The sequence below is a fragment of the Oryzias latipes genome, chromosome 13 (assembly GCF_002234675.1).
Source record: "Oryzias latipes chromosome 13, ASM223467v1".
NCBI classification, from domain to species: Eukaryota; Metazoa; Chordata; class Actinopteri; order Beloniformes; family Adrianichthyidae; genus Oryzias; species Oryzias latipes.
The window spans coordinates 10,313,592-10,338,038 of NC_019871.2; the positions used below are offsets into that span (position 1 = coordinate 10,313,592).

At 40.3% G+C, this 24,447-nt stretch overlaps 1 protein-coding gene across 1 annotated transcript in view; it reads right to left on the reverse strand.

The window, feature by feature from the left end:
• Positions 1 to 24,447, reverse strand: part of nxn (nucleoredoxin) — a 53,209-nt gene that overhangs the window by 10,796 nt on the left and 17,966 nt on the right. The window contains exon 2 of the mRNA XM_004075327.4: positions 2,401 to 2,518. Within this exon, the coding sequence (XP_004075375.1) occupies positions 2,401 to 2,518 (118 nt within the window). The remainder of the gene's footprint in view (positions 1 to 2,400; positions 2,519 to 24,447) is intronic.

The window sequence follows — 24,447 nt, forward strand, 5'->3', positions numbered from 1 at the left end:
AAGCAGGTGACTGTTGAAGATAAACGAAGGCACAACGAACACCAAAATATCCTGTTTTTGGTGTTTTCAACATGTTCTTGTGGCATTCATCTCATGATGGAAGACGTTTAAAAAAGAATTTAAGATTGAAACTGCATTTCTGAGTATTCCTTTATACAAATTAGGATGAAGCAAATCAAAATTTTTTTCCTGCTCTGCTCCATTCTGATGCACTTGCAGACAAACAGATTTATTCTCCTTGTCTGAGCTGGAATCTGGCACAACTGTACGGTTGCTTAGCTCCAAAATTGCAAACCGGTTTTGTTGCACAGGTAATGTTGGGTTGGCGTTGTGAGGGGCCTTATGCTAGCAGGAGAGAGTCTAAACAAAGGGATGATGGGATATCAGCAGAGGCTTACATCTGCGCCAATAGTCGCGCCCACAACTCAGAGGTGAATTTCTGATGAACTGCTGTCGCTCTGCACAAACTATATCCTAGATGCATAATTCTAATTAAATAACCACAACATAAGAAAAAGGACTAGTGGAACAGAGGATGCAAAGACTCACATGTGGTTCTGGAAATGCACACCAGAATCACAAACGGTTTTGATGAATCCTCAAAGCCAACTAGAGCTGTCAGAATTGCTTTCCTCCAGCTCTCTTTCACACTTTTCATTTCCTTTTCAAGGTATTTTCCATTGTTACCATCCAGCACTGGAGATGCATTGGGCACCGCCAAATTACTAAAAGCTTAATAATAAATAAACCCTTGTGGGGCTGATTCATAATGGTCTCTTTATGTGAGTGCAGCAGTCTAGGGCTTCATTAGGATGGAGTGACACGTCTGCACTGCGCTGCCCAGGACTTTCATTGTTGCCGTGATTGTAAAAGTGCTCTCCATCTTTACGCTGCAGGCTACTCTGCAGCCACTCAACTCAGGCTTTTCATGGCGAGTGAAAAGCAGAGGGTCGCTGAATTGTTCGCCTGCTTCTTCACATCTCAGTGGATGGCAAACTTTTTGAAATGAGAAATGCTTCCAGGAAAGGGCCTGGAGGGATGCTAACAATCATAGAAACGCAGATGACCACAGAATCATCTCCTCCTCACACAAAGCTGGTTTGGAGAAACCTTAAAGGATCATTTCTGTCCGGGTTTAGTTCTTTTGTGCTCTGCTGCTGCAATGCATAAAGAAAACCCCTTTTATAGTTTAAAGTGAAAAGTAAAAAAACAAACAAAAAAAATCAACGGTTTTTAAAAATCACATAAAATCAATTTACCAGAAAAATAATGTAAATTTGGTCTCATATGTTGAAAAAACAATATTAAAAAACGAATAATATTCTTTTTATATTAATCTTAAAAGGAAAGGCAATTTCCACTTTACAGTTGCCTAAACGTTGCATTATATTGTATGTACTTATGCAAACATAGCTATTGTTTTGCTTATTTTCTTTCTTTTCTGCTTCTTTAAATCTGTATGAAGAAGCCTTATAAGTTAAATTCTGTGCTTCTCAGATTGAAGAGTTCCACACTGACAAGTTTTATCAAAATGCATGCACTTTATTTTATTTTTCAATAAGCCTTTTGTATTTTAATCTGGATCACAAACTTGGAGGCTTTAAAAACGGAAATGTAAAAGCCGTTTTCAGACTAAATTAACAGAAAGATAAGAGATAGAGATATAGAGGGTGAATGCAGTTTTGATTTCTTTTATCCACAGAATACTTTATGCCACAAAAACTGCAGTTAGGATTGTCTAAAAAGAAAAGAAAACAGGCCATAAAAAAAAAATATATATATATATATATAATTTTTTAAGAGCTTCCGTCCCCTCAGTGGTGTGTCTATACACCCAGTGGAAATGCATGGGATCTGAAGATGGCAACATGCAATCAAAACACCTACAAAACTTGCTAAAAATGGAGCATGACAAACCTCCTCTAATGTAAAAGTACAGATAAATATTTAAAACCACTTTACCAAAAAAAACAACCTTCCCCTTGAATTATTTTGCTTGTAGTTATTTTTGGAAAAATCTGCAGCAGTTGTTGACCGCAATGTCAGATATTTGGAATTTTAAACGCCCAATCCTTTTAATGAGTTCCTGGACACATTAGGATCCCACGTCTGAACCAGTTTCAGATTCAGGTTCTTGCTCAGGCCTTGATTTATGGGTCTGACCTCATGTTAAACAGGATCCCGCACCAGTGGAGGAAGTCTCTCATGAGCTGTAATGGGGAAAGTGAGCAGCACATTGATATACTATCTTCTGCTCCTTCAACAAGTTCCTGCAACAACACTATAGTTTGATTTAAAGATATGTTTTTTTTTTAAGGTTTGATGCACTTGTTGGTTGGGCTTACTGTGAACCAGGGTGTTTATGTAAGCTGTACTCCTAAGGAAGAAGCTGGACCTCACCTTTGGGGTCATCTCTGACCACCAGAAGTCCGTTTCTGCACACAACCTTTCCTGTGGCGGCGTCCACAAACACCAGAGATGGGATGCTGGTCACCTTGTACTTGTTCCACAGCTTCATCTGCATAGACAAACAGGAGAGAGGAGCTCAGGTTAAAGCGAGGAACAACCCTTCCTGGAACAGTCTGATATTTATTTAAATTGGTATTTATAATTATTTAGTTAAAATTGATCCTTTTTGTTTGCGTGTTTGTCAAACAGATAACTTAAACTTTTTTTTTTAAAAAGATCAGAGGCATTTTCAAAATGCCTGCCACCACTTTCACCAGCCCACCTCTGACGTCCATCAAAACTGGAATACTCTGAGCAGACCCTGTTCTATGATATATGAGAATAAAATTGCATGTACAGAATATTGACTTGGTATTTGGAAAGATATTTATGAATTCTTCTGGACTTTAAACATTTATAAGACTCTATATACAACAGTCGCTGGATCAGAAATAGATGTTCTGAAGCCTGATAGATGTGCATCAACTATTCATGGTACAGTTCTTACCATCAAATAGCAGATAAGAGTTTTTTGTTTTCATGCCTCTGAAATTGAAAACAGCTCTGTAAAAGAGCAGAAGTAGATATCATCCTTCCCTGCAGCTCCTGTAACTGCAGACTGAGAGCTGCTCTGCAAATCCTGAGTCAAGATTGGGAGTTTAAACAGAAGGAGAGAAGAAAAATAAAAGTGCTTTTGAAACTAAACTGAAAGCATATGTTTTTTCTCTCTCACTGGATTGACAGTTTATCCACAGAGGGTGTGGTTTATGTATTTGAATGTCAACAAATGACTCTCAGCTTTTAGATATATTGATTTTTACCCTTTGAATTAAGCATTTTAAAGCAGAAAGTTAATCTTTTTATTTGCTTAATCCTGGAGTTACTGTTGCAAACAGTAAATTGGAGAGCCGCAGAGGTCAGCTCCGGGAGCAGACGGTCTGGGTCGACCTGGAGCCTCTTGAAGATGGCGGTCATGAAGTCAGACCACAGTCTACCACACACACAGACCATGCCCCCCTCTGGAGAATTCCTCCCTGCTCACAAACCGATGGGATAAGGGGCTTCGTCTGTGACTGTCTGTGAAAGCCAACATCCCACTTTTGTGCGAGTCTGCTGCCTGCTGTCAGCCAGTAGGACCATGTCAGATACACACATTTCACCACAGCCACAGGACAAAGCAACAACTCTGTGGCTGCAACTGTCAAAAAAACACCTACTAAGACATTTTTAGTGCACAAATAAACAAAAAACTGTCCTTCAGGAGCAAGTATTCTCACTTCTGAATTCAGTAAAATGCTTTCCGATCTGTCAATGTTATGAGCTGCTGATGGTTGAAGATAAAACCCACAAGACAACTGATAATCACCAGCACGTTTTCATAGAGAATAAAAGTAGACAATATCAGGGGTTTCTGCTTCCTCAGTGCTGCTACCAGCTGCTCAGCCACTTGGCAGCAGATCAGAGAGGCTCTGAGCGCAAAATCTTTCCAGCTTTTAGATCCACAAATAAGATAAGAAGCAATGCCATGAGTTCAGAGTGGATGAATGACCCATTTATTACAAAAGATGCATGACCGGCACGAACAATAAAACAATACCCAGCTGGACTTGGACAATAAACACTTTGGAAGTAGACTGCACTGGCATTTGTGGTCTATTTAAAACATTTTGAACTTTACAAATCCCCCCAAAAAACAAAAAAATAAAGAATACTTTTGATAGAAATGACTTCTGAAAAGAGGTGCACTGATACTACTGCTAAAATATAAAATCTATTTGATTTCAATTAACTCCTATTTACTGTCCAATTGAATATATCAATGTTTTTCATTTAAACCAGTTCTATATTCTTAAATATAAAGTGAACATAGCTGGAACTTATATTCTTAAAATATTTTGTCAAGAAGATTTTGTCTGAATACATTCAAGGAATTATTGTTCTGTATTTTGTAGGGAATAGATTAATGGATTGTAAATACTGATTTATTGTTGATCGACTTCTAGAAGCCAGTCATCACATTTGTTTCCTAAAACAGAAACTGTTGTGAACTGTGTTCTAATTTTTGAAAAGTTTATTGTTTTAATTATTATATTTCACTTCTATCCTTTGACGCAGAGGTCTAGCAGCTCATTTTCTACAAAGCATAGTAGCTTTTGTCAGGACACGAGGTGCAAAAACGCTGCCTCCCTTCATCGTGTTTCTTCTAATGTTTTAAGAATATGTAAGGATAAAGGTAAGCGGCATGTCTAACTGCATCATCACACACTGGTTTAACTGTGCCAATAACCCTTGCAGAGAGGTCACAAACTGTAACGACTCCCCGGAGGTAGAAATCCATACCAGGAATCCATTTACCATCCAAGACATGCCAGGATTAGCCTCACACTACGCCCGCTGCTCATCATACTAATTGGATCATGCATTGCTGCTGATCCATATCCAGAAAAGGAGAGCACATCAGTCCGCTGTGGGGCCAGTGTGCGCGCAAGCAACAGGGTTGAATATCTGGGCTAATCAAGGGAAGTAGGGATTCTCTTCATAGGCTACAGGATGGGTTCATTGACTGTGTTCATTTATCATCCAAAGCTCTTTGAGTGTGAATGAGGCATTTCAGTGAAAGAGTCTTGCCTTCAGCGTCCATTTTTTCAGCAGCCGCTGCTTCATGCCTCTGTGCACTGCTGCATTTTATGGCCGCGCTATGCACAGTAAATGTAGGTTGGTTTAGGTGGAAAACCACAAACACTTTACAATTCAAACACATGATTCAGTCTTGGCTTAAACTTTTAGGAAATGCATGTTTTTAAGTCCTGCAAGAAATCCAGCCTATGTCACTGCATGCCTCTACAGACACCTCTATATCCCACGTTCCCAGTCCTCATATTGGGAGAGCTTTATCTCGTAGAACAGCTTTCATCGGGAAGGAGGTTTCTACCAGACGCTCTCTTTGCTGCTTTATTACAACAACACCTCTGCAAAAGAAAAGGAGCTCTCTACAACTCAGCACATGAGAGGAATCCAGCTGTGGTGCTGACAGGTCTTCTGTCCTCTATCTCTGCATACTGTATGGGGGACAAATGCTGATAATCTGTGTTCTTTTGAGATGGGGTGCAGAGATCTGTGGAATTTATTAAGCCATTTACTCATCCTGGGCTCAGATCAGATATTAAATGAAACTGAGACAGGAAATCCTGTTTTGCAATTTTGAATAATTGTGGTTGATATTTTTGATTAGAAAATGATCAATCAGAAGATAGCTTGTTTAAAAACAGATGAAATATATCAAGATAATTAGGCTTACACTTGCGTTCCTTAGTATTTCTTTATTCAGATTCTTGTGAATCCGGGGCAGAAAAAAAACAAATTCTGTTTGAAAAAAGGTCATATTTGTTGCAAAGATAATACATTGGGTTCCCTGCTCCACTCCATTCTGATGCATCCACTTGCAGACAACTAACACAATCATTTACCTCGTCCAAGCTGGCATCTGGCTCAAGACCATATGACTGGATAGCTCTAAAATTGCTCTCTATCTTAGTTGCATCGGTAATGCCCTTTTTGAATTGTGTGTGAAGAGCTTTAAGCAACAGGAAGGGGGGGGGTTGCTCCAGGTCAAAGGTCCTGTGCACTCTGAGGTAAATTCCTAATATACTACTGCCGCTCTGCAGATACTATGCCCTAGAAAATGACAGATTTTTTTTAAATTTTGGCAAAAAGAAATAAAAAACAGAAATAGCTCAAAAGATGGTTGGAGTTTGTGTTTAAAAGCAAAGCATGGAACAATATCTGCTGTTAGCTCATCTGATGGATGGACTCAACCAATCAGATTGCTTCAACCAAAGCTTTTACCTTGGACTGGGGCCTTTTCTCCAAAGTGCCTGCAGGCGCCATGATCCCTGTTAGTATTTGTGCTATAGAGCAGAGAAAAAGAGCCCTCCCCTTTTCAGTGGTTAAGTCACCATGTATGAAACATGGACAACTTCATCTGCAAATGGACTCAAACCAACATGTCAGTGCAAAGGCAGCATCAACACCTCATTCATCATGTGCTGTCAGACACATTTTTTTGGGCTAAAACTGGAACATTCTGTTTTTTCCTCTTCAGTCTTCAGGTAGCAAGTTTGGGAAGCGACCTCCTCCAGACTGCTGCGCTACAAAAACCTTTCGACTGGGCCCCTGCGGCCCGTTTTGACTCACATTCCATGCCAGCCCCTGCTCATTCTGCTCCCGAGGCTCTCAGCAACTGCTTGTATCCACTTCAAAACGAAGTTGCTGTTCTTAAAGGCCACAAAGAAAGCCCTCCTCTTGGCCATGCCTCAGCCCAAACTACAGCGGCTTGTGGTCAGAAGCACATGGATGGCTGCTCGGTCAACAGATTCACTGCATGGCTCCTTTGATGCCCTGCATCTCTGTTAAAACTAAAATGTCTCTAAGATGACCATCATTTTCTACATCTTATTTTTGCACTTTGTACAAGGACTAGCTTACCCTTCAGAGATGAACTTTTAAACAGTACTTTGAACCAATGTTTGTTTGGAAGTTTCCTACTTATCTCCCCCCGTACCCCCTTCCTGGACCTGCTGGAAAAGGAGAGGTCACCCACTCCAGCTTTCTATTCCCCATGCTCTTTACGGAGATGCACCAGAGAGCCTTCTGTGATGAGAAGCTGTGCTTCCTCTGAAAATTGCAGAGCTGTGATCCTAATGCGAGCCTCACACCATCCCTCTTCAGCGTAAAACCCTGCTGCTCTTCCGTGGCTAATAACTCCACAGCATTCAGCGAGCGAATCATGCCGCCTCCGTATCTCGTACAAAGCAGAAAGGGAGACACGAGCTAAATTGCCTTTCCCTATTAAAAAAAAAGGGCCCACCTTGTTGCCAAGGCAACCAGCCACTCCTTTCCCCCCTCCTGCATGAAGTCAGGACATGTCACCAAGTAGCCGACACTTAGAGAGCCATTAGTTAATTCAGAGAGAAATAAATGGTTTTGTGAGGAAAACAGGTGCCAGAATGTCAGAGGGCTACAAGGGAAAGAACCTTTACGAAATGAAAGAAAGGATGAATGAAGTGAAAGGAAAGAGCAGGAGGGATTTTGCCCCGCCATTCTATCACTTTTCTAAAGAAGGACAAAAGTGAAACTTTGAATACAGGCTCCAACTCTAAAATTCAAACGCAGGCGCTGTTTTTATGTTGTGAAGGTGGCGATGTTAAATAGCAAGAGCGGGGGTTTTGTGAGGGAGTTAAAAGCCAAAGCTCAGTAGGTATCTGCAGCATTGTCTCTTCCCAGGAGTGGGCCGTCCCAGAGGCCGACTTTCACAGAGGTCAAGGGTCACCATGGCAGGGAGGCGCATTCTTTGCTCCCAGTGCTGTTTTCATCAGCCGCTTCTGTCCCTCCACTCGCCATTTACCGTCTTTTATTTTGAATGGAGCATCTGTTTGTTTTGAACAGAGCTAACCTACGGGGGCCCTGAAGGAGAAAAAAAATGTGGATGGAATAATAATAATAGTAGACTGCGTAAAACCCTGTACAAATAAATTGAAATAGAAGGAAGTTTTAGACATTTCTATGAATATCATATTATTAAAAGTATAGATTCTTTAAAATCTGGTCTTTGTATAAAATTGTTTTTTTTTTCTTATAGTAAATAGTAGTAGTAGTATAGTATAGTAAAAATAAAGTACTGTTTTATGGTTTAGGAAAAAACCAGGGGTGCTTATGGTGCCATATTCCATAAAATTACAGCAAACCAGGGTTTTACTGGTTTTTACACAAATCTGCTTTCTGTTTGGACTTAATCCACTTTAACCACATTAATTTTGGAGTATAAAATTAGGTGTTTCCTGAGCACAGACTAAGACAACATGGAAACAAATTTAAAAGTGTAAAATGCTTTCCACCTTTAATAAAACTCATTTTAAAGTTTTTCTTTAAAAAAAACAACAACAACAACTTGTCACCTTAAAACATCCATTCGAATCCAAGGTTGTAAAGTCAATCCCTGCTGCTTAACCATTAAACTCTTCTCTAACTGCGTAATGATTTACCCCTCTGCCAGAAGATGGGGGCCTGTTATGTGAACGGTGTCAAGACTTCTCAGGTAATTTCAACTTTGACATCAGCCTGTATTCCATCAAGCTGTAACCTGCAGACTCTGACAGACTGAGATGATAAAAAGCAGGCTTGGGTTTGGACCAGCTCTCTGAATTACCTTACTGTGACACACACACACGCACACACACACACACACACACACACACACACACACACACACACACACACACACACACCCCAACACTCACCCGTGCCCCACCTCTCAGATTGGCTTTACAGTCTGGTGCTGATTGGCCAACACATGACTTGGAAAGCCCAGTGCATTTTTCACTCATTTATGCCCTGGTAGCTAAAACAACACGCACATTCTTTCTGCGTTAATAGATGACGAATTACTGTGTCTCAACGATAAACCGCGTAACCCCAGTCAGTGTGCAGCGGCGTTTGCATTTTACAACCAAACGTGAAACTAAATCCGCCTGTAGCTAGATTCTTTATGTACTCCTGTGAATGGCTTTTGCGTCTCTGGACTCAGCAGACAGGCACCCAGCAGCTGTGCATTAATTCCACCCATTAACGCTTTTCTGGTACCCCGACTTCCTGGAGTGCTTGCTGAAGCAGCGGGGTCCCCGAGAAAGGCTGTGTGTGTGTGTGTGTGTGTGGGGGGGGGGGTCAGACAGCTCCCCTGTTGTGACCTCTGTTTGCCCCCTGCATTTAACTCCCACCACTCCTCTTCCTCGTGGAGCTCCACCCTCAATGCCATAACAACATCCCATTAATATTAATGGGAATTTGACAGGAAAATGTGAGCCATTGTCCGTGTTTATGAACAAAAAGGCTGAATCTTTTAGATTCTGACCTATGAATCACCAAGTGTGTTTCACTTACAGATAAATGCATTGTTTTTTGGAATATGTGATTGAAATTTCTTTATTTGGGTTTATGTCTAAGAACTTTGATGTCTTTTCTACTTTCATCACCTTTTAATCTTTATACATTTTAACAAAAAAATGAAGAAGACATAAGACGTCTGTAATTTATTACAGACATACAGTAAGTTACCTCCTTTGATGTCAAACACAGCTTTGCTAGCACTTTTCCTAGAGTGAAAGAAGACAAACTTTTTTTACTCACAATTTTAGATGTATATCTATGCACGACACATTTAAGTGGAAGGGTTTTACCCTTTTTAAGTGATATTTTTGAATTTTTCTGATTTTATTTCCAAATAAAAAGAATGTTTCCTGTAGTTTTGCTTCATAAAGCAAGATTTAAATGCATCATTTAATTTCACTTGTGCCAAATGTATTAAAACATCCATCCCATTTCCCTTTTTATCTTTAAAGGAATTTCCTATTTCACAGTGTTCACGCATGCGTTTGCACGTTTTCTTTAACATTACTTGCAAACTTGCAAATTAATGTCTGTTTTAACAGTTTTAACTTACATCTTTATATAAGATGGAATGTTGGGATCTTAAACTTTTGAAATATTTAGAACAGTGGTGATCCTTAATGCGAGACACGCCATCTCCTAGATAATATCTAGACTCATTAATTTTACAGAGTGAACTTGAAATGAAGCCTTCTGGCATGAACATATTCAGTAATGTAGAACATGCATGCCAAGTACCGAAGTGTTGAGAATTGTGCACTTAGCAGGCGGCTGGGAGACCATTTTTCATCCAGTCACACCATTGAGCAGCATCAGAAAGCCTCATAAATCACAGTGACGCCTGGGTCTGCTCAACCTCGTAAACCACCGACTTTTGACAGTAAGCACAGAAAATGTCTGTAGACAGACACAAACATGACAACATACAACTTCATATTTCACAAGACCACAAATCTCTCATCGGCTGGTGACGCCTTAAAGAAAAAAGGGAAGGGTTAAATAGTACAGAGTTCTATAGCATCAACGCTCTTGCTCCTTCTCGTTAGCAGATCTCCACTCAGATCTGCAGTTTAAGGCTCCACACCGACTCTTTATAGTCACTCATTAAACCCATTTCCTCCTCCAGTCAAATCCTCTGTAAAAACATCTGTTTGGCTGCAGCTGCAGACCGGCCCCATGCATTTTATAGCCGAGCTCTACATCTGGAGCCTCATCGTATCCTTCACAGCTGCCCCTCCCACTGCCCGTCCTCTCCTCTCCACTCGGCGCCTTTATTCTCGGATTATTCTGTTCCCAAATCACTTGCCTGAAATTTTTTTGCATTGCAGCAGCCACACAGGTTCTGACAGAGCCACCTCTCCATCAGTGTCAGACCCTGACGCGTCCCGAGAGTCCAGATTTCACTAGATTCAAATGAAATGGTGCACAAAGTGGCTAAATCGAATTTCCAAGGCTATAAGGTTTCAGTGTGAGAAAACAGGCGCACAGAGTCAATGTGGAAAACATTGTAACCTGATCCTAGCATCACCTATGATTAATAACACAAAGGACGAGACCCTTAAATGTTAAAATAGTTATATTCGTACATTTATTACTCAAAGTCCGACTCCAATCCTCTTTTGATCTATTTTAAAAGCGTTCCCAGTAGTCTTTAAATTATGATTATGCCGTTTTTAGGCAAAATAAAAAAACCTGTGTCATTTTCTTGGTTATAGTTTCTGCTGATTGGCAGGAGTTCATTAGAAAGTCACTTCCAAGTTGTGAGTGCGACTGCTTGAGTAAGCCTGCCCTCATTACCCATTGTCTGTTGTCATGCTCTCCAGATTTGAGCCAGATTCTAGCTCAGACCATATATTTTTTTATTATATACGAGGCAACATGTTAAAAACACCAAAAACACAATTTCCATTGGAGTGGGTCTTTAAATGTCCTAATTTGAACTAGTGGTGTATTCCGTTATATTATATTTAAAAAAAAAAGGAAAAAAGAAAGATAAATGTCCCAAATTTTATAGTGTCAGTATTGAAATAATTAATATTTTAATAAATAAAGCATAAAAAGCTAGTTGCTAGAGCCTTCCTAAAGGACTCTGATGCCACAGATCTGGCAGGCTTTAAACATGGCAAAATGCTACAGACATCAGGGGCTCCAACATTAGAGACCAGGTCACCTTTGTGTTTCAGGCAGAATCCTTGGAGCTGTGATGCTCTGCCAAAAGGACCTCAGGCTATGCCCCCTTTCATGAACTGTTGTAAAAAAAACAACAACCCAGGTCTGATGTGCTGAGCGGAGCCACACTCCCACTGAGCCTTAAAGTAAACATCCATCAATTTTCTGGATCGTTATGGTCAGAAACTGTGGTAACAACACAACGAGCAAGTCTTTTTTTTCCTCTTACAACTTCCGCCGGCACTCCTGGGGAATCCATGAGACTGAACATATAGTGCAGGACAGGATCATGCTTTTCGCTGCTACTTCACACACGCCCCAAGACTATAAAACATCAACAGGGCGGATAAATGGACTAGAAATATCAATGTTTTTTATTTAAAAAAAAAGCAAGGAAAAAAAGCTCAGAGGAGCTGCTTTAAAGGATTAAATCTGATCTAATGAGCATGGCATTGGTAGTAAATTTTGCATTTGCAAATACATATTTGTTAAATATTTTACCTATAAATGAAAAAATATTGCTGGCATACTGACATTTCAGTAGTAGTAGTCTCTCTCTCTATACATATACATCTTTTTCTTTTAAAACAACTATCTTGCAGTAAAAAGGAAAAAAAAAAGGTTTGCAAATCACTAAGCTGGGCTGATTAGTTCAGTAAATAATTAATCCCAACATTACAGCCCCGATTTTGAGCAAACAGCATAAAAACTGTCCCTTGCAATGTTTAATTCTATGTGAAAGCAAAGGTTTTTCATATTTAGCGTTTCAGATCAACTTGTTTTTCTGTAAGACCCATAATGGTTTTCCTGTCAAGTGCTGTTAACCTGCTAAGCCAAGTCGGAAACCAGGAGTTTCTCTCCCAGAACATGCAACAGTGGGAGTCGGGAAACAGCTGAGGGGATCAAAGCAGGGTAAAACAGACGTCAGGACACGGCAGGCCTACAGGACATTAGAGTCAATTTTCAGGGTCACGTCACCCTGATGGAAGGCGGACTGACGGGGCCCCTTCCCAGGTTCAAAGTTCAAGACTGTAATAGCTCGACTGGAACAACCGCTCTCCCTGCAGCCTCCAGCAGCCCCTCATCCACAGAGAAAAACACGACATAGAAGTCAAATTTCCACACAGGAAGACACTTTCAACATACATTTTCTTTAGGCTAATTGCCACACTTGTTCTGTTCATGTCGTTTTACATGAAAACCCTTCCTTGACTGAACTTTGTCTTTAACACTTCTGTAAGCTGTCAGAAACAAGAAAAAGTACTTCATTGCTTTTGGTTCTTTCAGCATTTTGAAGTTAGGATTTTCATTTCAGGAGGTAAAAGAAGCAGCAGAGTCCCCTTACAACTCAATTTATCAAAAAAAAAAAAAAAATGAGCCAGGTGACATGAAAAAGAGTCTACCAGTACTCTGTTTGAAATTCTGCTGCAGATGCCTGACAGCAGATCTGAAGCCCTTCAGCAGTTACAAGTGGAGAACTCGGTGCCTCTCAAGATTTTGCACCCAATGAGATTCTTGTGGTATTATAGCAATTTGAGAGCTTTGAGGAAAAAGTATGTGACCCTAAGGCACAGATCACTCCATCATAGCTCCATTTAAATGAACTAACGCTAAAAACAATCTGATGCAAAAACAATAAAGTTCAGGCAGTGATTTGCTGAAAGTTCATGAAATCCATTAATTGGTTAATGACTGCAGGCAGCAAAAAACAAAAAATGATTAAAAATAATAAAATGGGGTTTTTATAAAATTAAGCAGACACATGAGCTTACCAAATCCAGAGTTATTTTCCTTTCTAGTTACTATAAGTGTCATCAGTGGTAAAAATTGTTTAATTAAAAAAAAAAAAAAAAAAAAAAAGGGTCATTTTTTTCAGAGTATAAGTCGCAGTTTTTAGCACAGATGGCCAGGGGTGCGACTTAACACCGCCGTACACACTGGGACGAATATCGGCGCGCGTTATTCGCCAGCATTTTCAACAGGTTTTTCGTGTTCACACCCAGGCGATTTTCGCTGACGATGAGCCGAGTGAACATGCAAATTTATTCCCTGACATTAGATGGCGCTTAATGTAAAACAGAAATACCCCTGTACACAAGGTGGCGCTGCGCAACTTTACGCTTCTTAAACTCGCTTTTCACTCAGAAGAAGCGAGGAAGTATTTACGCGCTTGTCCGAATCATACAAAAAAAACATGAATATTTCAAACAACAATAGCTCCAGCTCCAGTTCCAGAGATGAAGAAATTATTGTTCTGTTGAATGATGAAATACGGCGGAAAAGACGCCGATTTGGGTACATCCCATAGTTACGAGAAGAGAAGAACATGGGGAGTTTTATCGACTGGTACAAGAGCTGAAAATGTATCATGAGCGTTTTTCGGGGATATTTTAGAATGTCCGTCAGTGAGTTCAACTTCTTTGTCTTATTTCTTCGCGGCAGTGTACGGCAGTGCTACTTGGCGTATATCTTCTTCGGCGTTACGTATGTGTGCTCAGCAAGATAGTTTTGTGTTTGAGCGCCCCCAAGTTGTGTTTTACTGTAACTTCAGAAGCTCCAGACACGTGTGCAAAAGCGCCATTCTCATTGGTTGTATAGTTTTTGACGCGGTGCGTCAAACCAAAAAAACGAACCAGGGGCGTTTTTTAAAAAATGACGCTTTTACGCGTGGCGTTTTTCGCGACGGTGTGCACACTCACATTGGTGCCCTTTGTTTAGTCATGAGGCGTTAAACGTCGGTGAATATCGAGCGCGAAATTCGTCCCGGTGTGTACGGGCCTTTATGCTTAGGAGCGACTTATATGTGATATTAAAAAAAGAAATATTGGTTCATAGATTTGACTGCTTGCTTTTTAGCAGTTGTTTCACACTAAATACTGCTAGGGGCCACTGTAAGTGTCTATCCTTATTTGCTACTGACAGTAAACACAGAAAGAGAGTTCTGGTTAATCCCCTGTCCGTCCTGGGGGAGGATCCCTCCTTCATGTGGGCACCCCTGAAGTTTCTTCGTTTTTTTCCGGAATCCGTTTTTTTAAGGAGTTTTTCCTTTTCGCGAAATGGGGTCTAAGGGTAGGGATGCCAGTATAGCTTAGTCAGTTTGTTAGTTCATTTTAGTATTTTCCTATTGAACTCTTTGTATTCATGATCCTTTTGAGTTCATGTTTCACTTCGAATCCCATCGAGACGACTTTTATTTTGATTTTGGGCTATACAAATAAAATTGAATTGAATTGAATAGAAGAAGCACCGCCCAAAACAAACACGGAGGAGAATCTGATCATTCTCCTGCATGGAGACATTCTTATTTATGTTTTTATTTTTTTCTTCCTCAGACTAATGTGGGACAGCAGGTCATCAAACTGGTTTGCAGAGAGATGGAAGTACCGCTGATGGAGCCATCATTCAGATGCTGCATTTGCAATACAGAAGGTAATAATCGCCATAAGAATAAAAAAAAGGCCGATCTTAAGAGCCCAGACATGGAGACAATGTTTTTGTAGAGTTCCTGAAATAAATCTGATCTCTCAATGACATCTGTGTCTACCGTGCGTTGTTAAGAAGATATCCAGTCAGTCCCTTTACGCAGCAATGATGCTAAACACTGGACAGCAGCTTCTCCACCCGCAATGGAAGCGTCTACTTTTTAACCACTTTTTTCGACAAGCATTGAACTTCAAATTTGAGGCAACGGATGCAAATTTGATACGTGAATCGTATTTGGTGTGAACACACCATTACACTGTGCTTGTAAAGAAGAAGCATTGCACTTTTCTCCCAAAAGGTTGACTTATAGGCTATAGGATTTTTTTCTTCTTTATTGTGCATTTCTTGGCCACTGCGACGTATACTCTGGAGTGAATTATAGTCAGAAAAATGTGATAGTTAATTAATAAAATTCTAAATGAACTCCACAGGTTGGTCTAGTGAAACTAGACCAGAATCCGGGTTGGATCAGTCTTAAGTAAAATAGTGTTCCCCTGCTTATTCCTATTTTTATATTCGGGGTTTCACATATTCACATATTTTTTTCACGTGACTCTTGTATGAGACTTTGCTGCAGGAATTTCTGAGGAGGTAAGTGGATTTGAAGAGCATGCAGGTAGTGGGCTTCCTTGCTGGCTGTTAAAAAAAAAATTTAACAGCGAGCAACAGTTGGTTCCATAGGTTGTCGAATCGCTACCAACCAAAATTTGTGTCCCTGCATGGAGAAATGGCTTCAGCTGACTCAGAAGCGGCTGGAAAATATCCTGATAGGCTGAAGAAGATGATCACAGCGATGAATTATCATCCGGATGGGAAAATAGTGGATGAAACTGGCCTGGAAGAAGATGCCCCATCTCAATTTACTGACGAAGGAGGAAGCATGAGCTCCTGGGTTTAAGAGGCAGAGTGACAATCCTAATGTGCTTTGTAAAGTATGCTACGGTACGATCAACTGCTCTGAATAAAAATAAAAAAACTCTTTGTGTTGAGCAATGGTCCAATGTTCTATAAGAAATGTTTTACAAAGCATTAGAATTGTTTCAGAAGGGTTTTTGACGAGTAAAGATCGGTGACAGACATTTCTTCAGCACCGGGGGTGGGTTCTCTGTATTAGCGGATTCTGCGTGGGTGTCTGGTCCCTAACCCCCGTAAATACTGGAGGAATGCTGTAACTACATTGAAAACAAATGCTGGGGCGGAATTAGTACAATCTCTCCCTGTGGCACGTAGAGATAATATAAAGAACTGTGCTGAAGACTAAAACAGACGTACTGAATCTTTGTCTCCGTGTCTGTTTATGATCGACTAAACACCACAAAACCAGGCTGTCCTGTGTAAGATAATGCAAGTGCAGAGACAGCATTAGTAATTTTGTTGATACACATGCTACCAGTGCCAATTGTGTGTTATGCGTTATGTATTCAAGCTGCTTATTCGAATCAAAAAATGTTTATTTTACGGTCTTTTAAATTTATAAATTGCAAAAGCCCCGTGAAGCCGTCTTTTACATGATTTTGAATCAATTACAACAATTTTAGAAGCAGAAGGCTCTTCTTTAAGTGTTCCAACAATCAAAGTTAATAAAACACACAGGCGCCTTTTTTTCCCTCCAAGTTCTTTTGGGTTTTTTATTTCCCTCATAGGAACAGAAAAATATACTGTGATTTTTAAGCAGTTAAAAATCTGTTGAATCTTTTGGCACAAAGATCAAAACAAATAAAAAAATCCTGTGTGGCTTGATGAAAAAGAATTCTGTTACAATGGTCTACTTGATGACAGAGTTAAATCTTTAACACTTCTAAACTACAGCAGGAAAATAAACAATACTTCAAAACTGACTACATTTTTCAAAAAGAATAGACAACATTTCTACAACTGGCAAGTTTTGGATTTTTGCAAAGCTTCTTCTGGGAAATGTGATGACTGTTTTCCACAAACACAGAGAAGCAGCTCTCTTCAAATCCGGGCTAAAGGAATGAGAGCAGAACCTTTCAAAATAAAGTAATACATCAAATTACACCAAGTGGTTCCTTGCCAGGGCAGATGGTCCTCCCTTTAGTAGGAGCCACAGTACACCACAAGCAGATAAATGAAACAGCTCAACACAAACAATTTAACGGAAATAATATATATATCCACACATACAGTATAACAACATAATCTCCATTAAACAGAAATTAGGCGACAACCACTTTTAATCTTGCAGCCAGAATCCAGCTGCAAAGGCACACAGAGAACAAACATGGGAAGGCGAGGCTCTCCTCAAGACTGGTGCTGTCAGGAATGTAATGCTGGGTTTATAAATAACAGTCGGAAACCAGCAAACACAAAAGGTGCTGCTGTTATAAGGAGCGCTGCTCTTGGAGAACCTCCCTCTCTCCGCCCTCTTTGTTACTTCAAGCCTCACACTGGAGCAGTCAGCGGCAGTACCTGACCTGAAGCAGCCTGTCTGCAGCTGCAGCAGCAGCAGGCTGCAGGTCTTAATGCAGACAAGAATGGTCAAAGAAACCTTTATGACCACACAAAGCGCTTGTGTCTCAGGAGATGGTGTAAGGTTAAAGGGAACGAAAGGGGCAAAGATTTACATCATGGTTGAAATGCTGATTATTTTCTTTATATCCGATTTCTTTATTGAGCAGAGGGATTTTTTGTGTGGGTTCATGCAGAATTAAAAGGATTATGTTGATATTCTAAAGAATAAGGAGTAATTTGACTAGTCTAAATTCAGATCAACACTCAGTCCTTCATTACAACAACCTTTCAAAACATCCAGCTCTACAGCTGCGTACCAAACATTAAGATTTGAAGAGTCCAGATTCTAGTTTAGGTAAGGAACATAGGATGGAACTCAGGGTTTTCTTTCTGTGAAAGCAAAAAAAATTAAAAAAGAAAAACTAAATCTGGATGAGCTAGAATAACTTTTCATGGAAGAGAGGACTACAATCCCTGAAAATTATTCCAGGGAAGCAGTAATAGACAAGGCAGTTTTTGATCATTGATCGTGGAATCTGGGAAAGGAGAGAAACAATCTGAGTGAAGAGCAAGAGTTATTATATCCTGTTAGCAGGAGGTAGACGATGGCACAGGTGTTGAGGCAGGTTACGAAGAACTGCCTTATAGGTGAAAATTAGCCAGTGTCTCTGTCGCCTGACTTTGAGTTAAGACCAAGAAAGCAGAGAATACAATCTGCAGTGATGGTTCCTGTAAGCAGAGTTTATGATAAAATGCAGGGCACTGTGATAAACTTTGTCCAGAATACAGAGAGTTGAAAAGGCATCATTCATATAAAAAATTGGGATGAAGGTGCACCGAACAACTCTTTTCCTCACAACCAGGCATAGACAAGATTTATTTCTGTAATAGAAACCCAGGAGTTGCCTTTAATATTTTTAGCAAGTGGTCAATGTGAGAGGTAAAAGACAGCTCGTCATCAAACCACACACCCAGATATTTATAGGTGGATACTTTTTCAAATTCCACCCCTTCCAATGTAGGTATATCAGCCTTCATGTCAACGACACCTGGAGAATCTTGTTATTTTTATTTTTTCCCCCCACTTAGGGTCAACTGTAACGGACAAAGAGGACGAAGCATCATAATAACTCTCATAACATTATTGTGCAAACAGGTATAAGATTCCATCTACGTGGTGCTGAACAGCTAATTGATGAGTATGCATCAAACATAAACGTCCATCTGTGTTTCAGATCTCAATTCTATCAGGTGAGACAGGTAGGTTTATAAATCTACCAGGAATCTACATTGATAGCATTTAGTTATTCTCACTGGAAGCTCCACACAGATGCAGACCATCTGATTGAGCTGACAGGCTGCCTAGGAGTAAGGCACTAAACGGGATTAAACCAGTTTTGGAAATAATGAGACCGTGTGGCTATAGGGAGGTTGGCGCGTTGCATAACGGTATGAAAAGTGGCAGGTAGTCCATCGGAAAAGAACCGAGTGTATCTGTGCAAAGCTTGCCGATGGGACGTTATTTACAACATTGTTACTACATTATAGCTTTCATCGCTCCTCATTGCGGAGGATCCTGCTGCTGGAGACAGCTGCACAGAGAACCCAACAGACCAAAAACAGGTTGCCTTTTTTAATTTGCTCGGTGATTTCCTCACCTTTCCAGCCCTCTGTCACTCTTTTCTTTCCTCCTCCCTCCCAACAGAAAGACTGTAATGGTATGCATCAAGCAAGCTGAAAAGGCAGGGAGTGAGGGGAGGGAGGGTGAAAAGGTGACAGGCTGCATAATGACCACTCGCACCATATTCAAATGTGTTTCCCCGATGCACAGTGGAAATGGGAAATGAGGAGGGCTGGACATGTTCTTGTGCATGTCCTGTTCTTCGCATGGTGGAAAATTGGATTGTGATGCCAATTCAGCTCTTGAGTGCAATTCATCAGCAGGACTTTTTTTTTCCACACCACTGAAAAGAAAAAGTCTGGTTTCTCTGGCCAAAGCCGATTTGCTTTCCTCTGTGGATGCTGATGCAAAAATGCAACCAACACTGAGAAAAAATGTTTAAGCTCAAGAAACTCAGCAACTTAATGCCAACAAACAGTCACACTGTTTGTTGGCATTAAATTTCCAGTTATGAGCCGCTTTATAACAAAAGCTGGTCCCTAAGCTAACTATACAGGTGTTACATGTGAAGGTTGATGCGTCTTTGTATGAATGTATAACTGATGATTGTATTTTTTTTGTGTATTATTCCTATTTCATTGCTTGAAATAAACCTTTTCAAATCAAAAAATCTAAATCAAATCAAAGGTTCTAAGGACTTTTCTGTATATTTTAGTTCTAAATTTATCCATCATGGCATGTAGGGACCAAAAAAAGAACAACTTGGATGCTTGATGATATTGTGCTGAAACATCCAAAAGAAAAAAAACTTAGTCTGCTATATTAGCATCACCATAGTGTGAATTTTGTCTAATTGTAGCAGTGATAATAGTTTCTTAATCAACAGTTGAGTTTTTGCTAATTAACCTCTTTCCACCTGATGCAAATATGCATCAAACCACTTATACTCTAAAATTACCTTAAATTATAATCTACTTAAAAGCAAAAACATGTTTTTTTTCATAGCTGGAAATAAATTCAGGTGTGAAGGGGTTAACAGATCTTCAGGTTCCAAATTTCTTTCTGGTTTTGCTGATTTTTTTCAACTTTAAAAATCAGAAAAAAATGTCAATGGGTCACGCAACATTTTCAGCAAATTTAGATCAACAAAACCCTTTCACACTGGAAACAAAGTTGTTCTAACTACTCTAGCGTCTTTGTGTGGAGTCCGTGGCCCACATTTGAACACATCCTTTCAAAGGAAGGCGTGCATTAAACGTCGGCATTTAGTGTCATGCGGGGTGTTGTTACATTGCAGGCAGCAATGCAGCTGGCTGGTGTGGAGCGGATCTAATTAAATGCTGTTCCACATTAACAGGATTGAGAGAACCTACAGATTTTCAGTGTGCTCCTGCCAGCCTCTGACTGGCATTTGTTGTAATGCATACAAGCAGGAAGTGGATGAAGGTCTTTCTAGAATACACATGCATCCTGCCAGACACAAACCAAGCCGACATCCGTACGATCAGATGACCTATGCGCTTTGTGACTGGGATTGCTGGAACATGCGCGTAATGTCGCTGTCTTACAAAAGACAAGTGAAGACTTTGTCACAGCTGATTCTTGAGACTTGGAGCTTTTATGTAGCTCGGAGCAATATCTGGAGGTGTAGCCTCAGCCGTCACTCTTCGAGACTAATTGCAGGTGTAGCTCTACCACGCTCATCTGGATTAAACTGCAAGTGTGTAATGTCTATGCCTCCAGTCACTGGTCTTTGCAGCTTTGGATTACAACCAGCATGTGAAGCCAAATACACACCAAGGCAACTGTGGTCTGTCAAACACAGCATGTTCAGTGTCCTCTCTATGACTGGACTAATGAAAAGTTGCATGCTTTTCTGAAGTTTTTATAGTGAGTTTGAAGACTGTGGTGAAAAATATCCAAGTCACCCACAAATTAGTAATCACACATTGCCTATGACTTCACCTCTGTTGCTTGGAGCCTACTTTGTGCATCATTATTTGCCACGACTTCATGTCTTCTGCATTTAACCAAACAGGCTAAATGGAAAAAGCATCAAGTGTGACGATATCTGAGCTTTGAGACTTATAAAACAGGCTTCTGTTTTATAAATATGCAGGAGTCTGCAGCTAAAAATGGCTTCCTTTGCTCTCCGTTTATGGTCTCACATGTGTTGAGACAATGCAGAAACTGGTGAATATCTCTGCATTGACTGTTTTACCAGGCGGTCTGCAGTGACCGTGACACAAACACATTTGCTCAAATAATATTTATAATACCCGACACTTAATCAAACCGCAAGCAGACCACACAGCCTGCTCTTTGCTGCTGCATGTCACTTCGGTTCACTCAGGGCTTTATAAAGCTTGAACACTTCCTGTCACATTGTTTACCCCCCATCACAACAGCCATCTTTAAAACAGCAAGGAATCAATCTGATCCAGATGTGTCAAAGACCCACTCCAATGAAAACTGTGTTTTTGGGGTTTTTAACATGTTCTTTTGGCCCTTTTCTCATGATGGAGGACATGGGTTGTAAGAGGCTGTAAGCTAGAGAGAGTGTTTTCCAGCACATAGTTTCTGCAGACTGGCAGTAGTTGGAAAATTTGCCTCCAAGTTGCGGTTGGGAGCTTTGGTGTGGTGTGGAGTAAGTCCACCCCCATTTCCCAACATCTTTTTACACTATATATAAAATCTGTGGAACCATTTTGCAACATGAGCTTTTCCCCAGAGGAATACAAGGTCCGCTTGTGAAGCCTTCTAAATCAAACTGGGTGGTCTGCCAATGTGTGGTGCAAGTGGAGCTTTTGTATGGGACACTTTATTTTCCCCTCCGACCCAAAGGGGAAAAGACAGTTGACAATTGACAATGGCACCATTTTTTTTTTTTTTTTTCATTTTTAATGAGCCCGCAAACTTGCCTGATCATTTCAACAAGGAAGTTCAGTCAGTCAGCAGTTTCTGAATGTAATACAACAAAAACCAAAAACCAGCTCTTGGGCCTGCCTGGAGTCATTCTGGAATACAAAGACAAAAAAAAAAAGGGTCATGGTGCAACTCTGCTTTTCTCATTCATTTGCTTCCAGAGTTTATTCCATAATGGTCCACAGAGAAAACCAATAACCACTAATTGCTTCTGGAAACATAAGCACTTGACATGTAATGACACCAGTTAAATCTTTTCTCTATAGCTCCTGCCTACCCTGCGATGAACTCAGAACTTCCCATTCAATCCTTTAGAACAATTAAAAAGTAAATTAATTCATCAGGCCATTATGTTAATCAAAATTCTTAGACTTAATCTCTTGTTCTCACTTCCTAGATTCTTGTTGAGTTTGGCTGAGTAGACCTACGTCACTTTATGATTCATCAAACAGAATTCTGACCACCGTCCGCTGCATGGAGTCACACGGATTTGTCGGCCATGAGAACATCCATCCTCTAAAGCTGTGGGTCAGACCGTCTCTCATTTGAGAGAACAGCAAAAAGAGATTTATGTGATTGAATCCAAACAGCTGCTTAATTGCAGAAGTGTTGTGTTCCATTAGGTAATGGTGTGCAGAACACAGCCATGATTTAAAAAAAAAAAATCTTGCAAATGCCTCAGTCAAAGGTTTCCCTTCATTGTGCTAACAATATCTCAGTTTATAGACATCCCCACGAAGGGGAGTGTGCTTGCCAAAAATAAACAGGATGTTGAAGCTACCCTCACACCGCACTCGGGATCACCGTTCAAGCAACCACTTTCAATGAAAAGTCAAGGTCAAAGTGCATAAATGACCAATTCAAGCTTCAATGTTGAAAATTCTCACATTTATGCGTCACTACTCCAGCCATTGAACGTGCATTGAAAGTTAAACCAGTTGAACTTTGACCAGTCAGGGACTCTGCTTTGGTAGTGATGAAAGATGACGTCTCATTTAATTCACAAAAGTGCCAACCATTTGAAAATTCATCATGAAGGAGAAATAAATAATTGTGGTTTGTGCAGTTCAACTAAAGATGTTCTTTTGGCCTAAAATGATGATTATATTCATTAATTACAGTTAGGTCAGAGCTGAGGCTACAGCTGGCTAACACACACATTTTTTGGCGTTTGGCCTTTTGTTGTTGTAAAGAGGCTTCGAACCTCTGAAAATGTCATAATATGCAATTCCAAGAGCTACCACTAGGTGCTGGCTAAGGTTTTGGTACAGTGGCAGAGCTAGAATATTTTATTAAGGGGGGCAGAAGATCGGAGAAGGGTGGCAACTGGCAAATGAGAACAGCAGAGGGGAAGGCCATTACAAATGGAATGACAAAATCAAACGGTATTTAAAACCTTTTTTTAATTCTTACTCTCATTAAAACAGAAGTTCTTTTAGCCGAGTTAACAATTCTAATGTTTAAAGAAGATTTCATTGATGACTTTTTTTTTAAAATCAATAATGATACCAATATTGACTCAGATATTTGGGGGCAAAGCTTTGCTGCTTTGCTGGGGGGTGCAGTTGCTCCCCTTGCTACCCAGCCCCTCCAGTAGCTCCACCCCTGCTTTAGTAGCTTATCCAATTCTAATATCAAGTCATAAACAAAGAAACCACTCTACTTGTGCCATATTATATAAAGAAATATTTATTTTTACCTACTTTTTTGTATTAAATGTCTAATTTGTTTATTATGTCTCTAACTTTTCGTTGAAAAGTGAAGTCATTGATTAGTAAATTAACCCATCTTGAACGGTTCTATGACTTAACCCTTCCTACTCTTGTTTCCCTGTTAAGCAGAAGGTTGCCTTGCAGTTAACACGCCGTGTTCAGCGGTTCGTGTGTTGATTTCACATTGGAATCCTTCTGCATTTGCCTGATGTCCAATCAAGAAGTGCTAGAAAATGGGGCGACAGTGGCTCAGGTGGTTGAGCGGGTCGTCCAATGATCGAAGGGTTGGCGGTTCGATCCCCGCTCCCACCAGCCAAAATGTCATTGTGTCCTTGGGCAAGACACCTCACCCTCCTTGCCTCCATTGTGGCTCCACTGGTGTGTGAATGTGCATGAATGATCCCGGTGATGGGCAGAGGAGCCGTAGGCGCCAACTGGCAGCCACGCCACTGTCAGTCTGCCCCAGGGCAGCTGTGGCTACAACCATAGCTTACCATCACCAAGTATGAATGAGGAGTGAATGAATAATGGACACAATGTAAGTGCTTTGAGTGTCTTGAAAAGCGCAGATAAATCCAATCCATTATTATTATTATAGAAATCAAAGACGTCTCCAGAACCTGAGATCATTGCTGGATTTGTTTGTGGTAAATTGTCAAGTTTTCCTGCTTTGAA